The sequence below is a fragment of the Acanthisitta chloris genome, unplaced genomic scaffold (assembly GCF_000695815.1).
Source record: "Acanthisitta chloris isolate BGI_N310 unplaced genomic scaffold, ASM69581v1 scaffold39295, whole genome shotgun sequence".
Classification (NCBI taxonomy): domain Eukaryota; kingdom Metazoa; phylum Chordata; class Aves; order Passeriformes; family Acanthisittidae; genus Acanthisitta; species Acanthisitta chloris.
In genome coordinates, this window is record NW_008673844.1 from 869 (window position 1) to 6,381 (window position 5,513).

The 5,513-nt window shown below is 54.9% G+C and overlaps 1 protein-coding gene across 2 annotated transcripts in view; it reads right to left on the minus strand.

Moving 5' to 3' along the window:
• Window positions 1-307: 307 nt before the first annotated feature.
• Window positions 308-5,513, minus strand: part of HCK (HCK proto-oncogene, Src family tyrosine kinase) — a 7,405-nt gene continuing 2,199 nt past the window's right edge. For both annotated transcript variants that reach the window (XM_009075105.1, XM_009075104.1), the window contains 6 exons: window positions 5,337-5,489; window positions 4,835-5,017; window positions 4,119-4,195; window positions 1,421-1,574; window positions 1,068-1,199; window positions 308-510 (listed from right to left, as the gene is read on the minus strand). In XM_009075105.1, the coding sequence (XP_009073353.1) occupies window positions 308-510; window positions 1,068-1,199; window positions 1,421-1,574; window positions 4,119-4,195; window positions 4,835-5,017; window positions 5,337-5,489 (902 nt within the window). The remainder of the gene's footprint in view (window positions 511-1,067; window positions 1,200-1,420; window positions 1,575-4,118; window positions 4,196-4,834; window positions 5,018-5,336; window positions 5,490-5,513) is intronic.

Here is a 5,513-nt window from a genome sequence, read left to right on the forward strand (position 1 = left end):
GGTCCAGTCCCATCCCTGTCCCTCCTCCTGCACAGCTGCTGGCATGGACAACCACCATCTGGCCAGTGCTTCCCAGAGCAGCCACCCCACGGGCACTCAGGCTCCTGGGAAAGGCACAAGGTACAGCCCCACATTGCTTCTCCCTCCATCCTGAGCATGACTTCCTCCAGCCCAGCCACACTGGGAATGCTGTGGCTCCTGGGCCAGGCTGGCAGGGGAAGTGCATGGAGCCAGGGCGCGGGTGGGACAGGGAAGAGTGGGATGTGTGGTCATTGCCATGGGCAGTGTCTGTCCCAAGCGTCCTGTGCTATGGCTGCTGCTGGTACTGACCCTCTGTTGCAGTAAAGAAATCCTCCAAAACACTTTGTGTGTACTCAAAGGTTGGACGATCCTCTGGTTTGATCTTCCAGCACCTCATCATAACCTCGTACAGCTCCTCGGGGCAGTTATCTGTGCGCGGCATCCGGTACCCATGTTCCAGCGCCCTGATCACCTCCACACTTGACATCCCTGGGGAAACATGGTGAGACAAGGGAGTATCACCTGGTTTGTCACTGAGTTATTTAAAAGGCATAAAATCCCCAAACTGCTCACCCATTGGGCAGGAAGAAAGAGGAGTGATTAGAGGGGCTGGGAAATTGCTGCTCTGGGTCAGGGAAACATGGACAACTGAGATACTGGGTTAATTGCAGCATGGACTTTGTACCCCAGACCAGATGGGGTTTATAGTCACTTTGTATAAGTTTCAAAAATAACAAAGTCTGCACATCTCCATGTGCTGAGTCTGTAAGGAGCCATTGCTTCCAATGGAAACAGGTCAGTGTGGGGACACAGCTGCACCTCAGAACAGCCATTTGTGCCACCCCAGATCCTTCATGGTCTGTTTGTGGCAGCATTTAGAGAGTCATTTCCCACTGAAAAAACATACCAAAATAACCATTAGTATAAAATACAGTGTGGTCCCCAATGATAAGGAATTACAAGAGTTTCCTGTGGTGCTGGATGAGGCCCAGAAGGTGGAGTGTGTCTTTTGGAACCACATTAGAGGAGGCATTTCACCTTCTTACCTGGATAGGGGATACGTCCGTAGGTAATGATCTCAGTCAGGAGAATCCCAAAGGACCAGACATCGGATTTTATAGTGAAAGATCCGTAGTTGATGGCTTCTGGTGCAGTCCATTTAATGGGAAACTTGGCACCTGGACAAAGAGATCCAATGGAAAACATGAGCTCAAACCCAAATGATGAGAAATAGGTGGTGAAATATTGGGAACAAGAAACAAACAGAAGATGAAGAAGTGAAGCAATGCAAATGAGAGAAGCTTCCCTCTGACCACATACCCAGCACGTCAGTACCACCACATTGGTAAGTGACTCTCAGAGAACCCCAAACCCTTTAACCCCCCAGCAGCTCCCACACCTTCCCGGGCCGTGTACTCGCTGTCCTCGATGACTCTGGCCAGCCCAAAGTCTGCAATCTTGCACACCAGCTCTGCTGACACTAGGATGTTGGCAGCTCTCAGGTCTCTGTGGATGTAGTTCCTCTTCTCAATATAAGCCATTCCTTCTGCAATCTGCCACAGTGGGGGTGAGGAGAATGTAAAGAGGCTGCTTGAAATAAAACACACCCTCAGCACCGAAAAGTCAACTTCTGGACAGCACTCAGAAAGGGCTGACAGGAGGCTGAGCCACAGCAGGAGATGGATGTCCCATCCCTGGAAGTGTTCAAGGCCAGGATGGATGAGATTCTGAGCAACCTGGTCTAGTGGAAGGTGTTCCTGCCCATGGCAGGGATTTGGAATGACACAAACTGTAAGGTTCCTTCCAACCTAAACTATTATGTGGTTCTGTGGAACCAACTCCTGCATGAGAACTGCACTCTGAGCAGGCAACCCCAGCTGAGAGAGGCTGAGGGAGGCTGAGGTTTGGGTGACCAGCCCCAACATGACACCTGCAAGCTACTGTGTGAGAAAGGCCATGAGAACTGACACCCAAAGATTTCATGTAGTCATGAGCAAGTGTTTATGAGTGTCTGCAGAGCAAGGCATAATGACTTCACCCACAGCCATGCAGACCCGGAGAGGAGCATATATCATCCTCTGCTCAGGGAAGATATGAGTCCAGTCTCCAAACACATCCACAAGAGCTCTAGAGAACCAGGGAGTGAACTGGTGAACTGTCCCTTCTACACGAAGGGAACAATGAACAGACTGCCATTGCTGCACCAAGGGTCTGTATTGCACAAGGGAGGGTGGGGAAATGCCTGGGGTTTTCCAGACTAGTTTATGAAGAGTTAGCCCTGCCTGGGGACAGGATGGCTGTGATGGTCCTTGACAATCTCTCTCAATTCTATCTGCTGAAGTCTCTGCACTCAGTGGCTTTGTGCAGCTATCAGCCTGCAGAGATGACCTGGTGTGTGCACAACCAACCCCTAAAATTGTGCCAAGTTACCCCATGCATGGATGCAACCAGCATCCAGAAGGTGAAGGGGCTGGAGCAGCCAGAGGGGAGACACCCTCCCCATCCCTATCACACCCACACAAGCTGGCCCAGGGTGAGGTAAAGCTCTCACAGAGCTCTCCCCACAAAATACAGAAGTAAACAGGCACCAAAAGAGCGGAAGAATCATTTCCATGACCACAGACGCAGGTTCTGCCTGCAGTGACTCAGCCCCAGCACAAGCGCCAGGCTGCTGCCTGCTGCCTGCCTCCTGCTCATGACAGCACTTCAGCCTTTGCTCCTCAGTGCTTCTCCGAGCAGCCCCTCAGAGCCACGGGCCGAGCTGGGGGTTGGCATGAGCCAGCTTGCTGGGAGCAGATGGTGTGCAGGAGTGCACAGCTGATCACAGACCCTGGCACAGCCAGCTCCAGCAACCAAGGGACCTGGTCTAAGCCCCCAGAGTCTGGGCTCCCATCCTGGCTTTCCTGTTGCTCAGGTGCCTCTATGAAATATTGCATGGAGGTACTGAGCTCAGCTCAAAGGGTCTTTGGATTCAGCCAGCACCTGGGAGCACTGCAGAAGCAGCAGGGACACAGTGGTTTTATGTATGGTTGCACACATAGAGTGTATAACAGCACATCCCATTGTACTCAAAATCAGTTGCTGAAAATATCCCTGAAATAATGATCACTGAGCCTTCCTGCCTCTCCAGCTGCCTCATCCTGCCTGCAGCAGTCCTTCGGTGACTTTTGTGAACCACAACCCTCCCGTAAGCATTCCTGTGGGGCAACACAGCCCACTGTGCTCCCTCACAGAGACCAGGAACTGTGCCTGGCTCAGCCTCCCAGGCACTGGGTGCATACAGGATCATGCTGCAGGATTCCTGTTAAACCCATGAGGCTTCACACTGCTGCAGCTGAGCTGGGTCCTGCCCAAGGCACAGGCAAGCTGGGGTAAAGTGCTGCCCTGGAGCACCATGCGGGGGATGGGGTGGGATGGGGTGGGAATGTGGCCATGTTATGTTTGTGGGGCTTTGGCTGAGTTTGCAGATGAGGTTTGCAGGTAAGTGTCACAGCAGCAGCAGTGGATAGAAATCAACAACTTTGCCCTGGAGTAGCCCTGGGTTTAAATGGGCCACACTGACCAGCACTGGCACCTCCCAGAGAAGGGACTGTGCAAATGTGAGCTGTGAAAATAAGCACCATCCCTCACCCCTGCATGACTTCTGCAAAGTACAGCAGTCCCATGGGCTGCAAGGGCTGCAGGAACCATGGCAGCCTTAGAAGTCGCAGGTTTCCCAGCCCCTCGGAAGGAGCAGCCTGGCCTACCCCATTCCCAGGCTCTGTGCAGCTCTGGTGGGCACTGCTCAGGTGCAGGTGGGCCAGCTGTGTGCTGCAGATACAGGACTGGTCAGGGGGAAGCTGCCACTTCTCCTTTCACACACATCTGCTCCTGTGCAGTGGCAGAATGGGGATGCTGAGTAGGCAGTGGCTTCCTGCTGGGAAACCTCACTGCATCCCCAGCACCCACAGTGTCTGCCTTTTCAGAGCCGGCTCCTGTCTGGTGCTGCCCAAGCCCCCAGTAAGTTCTCAGGCTCCTCAATCCTCCCCCACCCCCCACCTCCCTTCTCAGGGGAACAAAGGGGAGTGGGAGCTGGGAAAGGTCTATTCCCTCCTTACCTGGGCAGAGAAGTCAATCAGCTTTGGGAGCGGCTGCTTAGCTTGCTCCCCGCTCTTCAAGAAATCCAGCAAACTCCCTGTGGACAGGGAAGGATGCCAGGGCTGATGGCTCAGCTGGGGCCTGCACCCACCTTCGGGTGGCACAGGATCCTGGAGAGCCAAACAGGACCAGGGGACTCAGGAAACACACTTGATCCCCCCACCCCACTCCCATGGATAGCACTGAGGGACGAGTGCCACTGAAGATTCCCTCCTGCCTTGCAATCCAGCAAACTCCCTGTGGACAGGGAAGGATGCCAGGGCTGATGGCTCAGCTGGGGCCTGCACCCACCTTCGGGTGGCACAGGATCCTGGAGAGCCAAACAGGACCAGGGGACTCAGGAAACACACTTGATCCCCCCACCCCACTCCCATGGATAGCACTGAGGGACGAGTGCCACTGAAGATTCCCTCCTGCCTTGCAGAGCACTCCTCCCCATCTGTCCCCTGTTGGGGGGCCTGTCCTCTCCCAGCACTGTCACCACAATCCCCCCACCCAGCCCCCTGCCCTGGAGTACTCAGACATGCAGTGCCTGCTCCCAGTCTCCTGGGAGCTGGTGCAGAGCCCACGGCCAAGCTGTTGGATGCAGGATGGGTTGATCCTGCACCATCCCAGGGCACCTGGGTGCTGCCACATGGCCTGGCCCACTGTCAGCACTCAGGGATGCAGGTGGCACCTTTCTCCATGAACTCAGTGATGATGTAGATGGGCTCCTCTCTGGTGACCACCGCGTGCAGCTTCACCAGCTTGTCATGCTGCAGTGTCTTCATCAGGTTTGCCTCCTCCAGGAAGGCTTCCACAGACATGCTGCCTGGCTTCATCGTCTTCACTGCCACCTTGGTGTGCTTGTTGTAGGTAGCTGCAGAGTGGCATGACAGACCATTCCCAGGCTGCACTGGGAGCACTGGGTTTTGGAGTCAAAGCTCCCAGTCCTGCAGATGAAGCTGCTGCACGAGGGTTGGAGACTGTGGACAGCACAGGGCTGTCTCCACACACCCTGCTCCGAGCAGCCCGTGCATTAAGGCAGGGCCACCCCCATGTCCCTCGACTTGTCTCCTACAGGTTGCTCCCTTCCTGCCTTTTCCACCCTCCCATTCCTTCAGCTCTTCTCCCATCCCCCACCCTTCCTCCTTCACCATCACCTTCATCTTCTTCCCAGCCACCTCCCCCTCACTCACCCATCCACACTTCTCCAAATTGCCCAGCTCCCAGCTTCCTCTCCAGCTTCAGTGACTGCCGAGGGATCTCCCAGGCATCCTTCTCCCAGGGTTTCTGTGGTTTGGGCATGCGGCACGGCTGGGTGAGCTTCTGGCACAGCCCATCGCTCTGCCCTGTGGGAAGTGGCCAGGGCCATC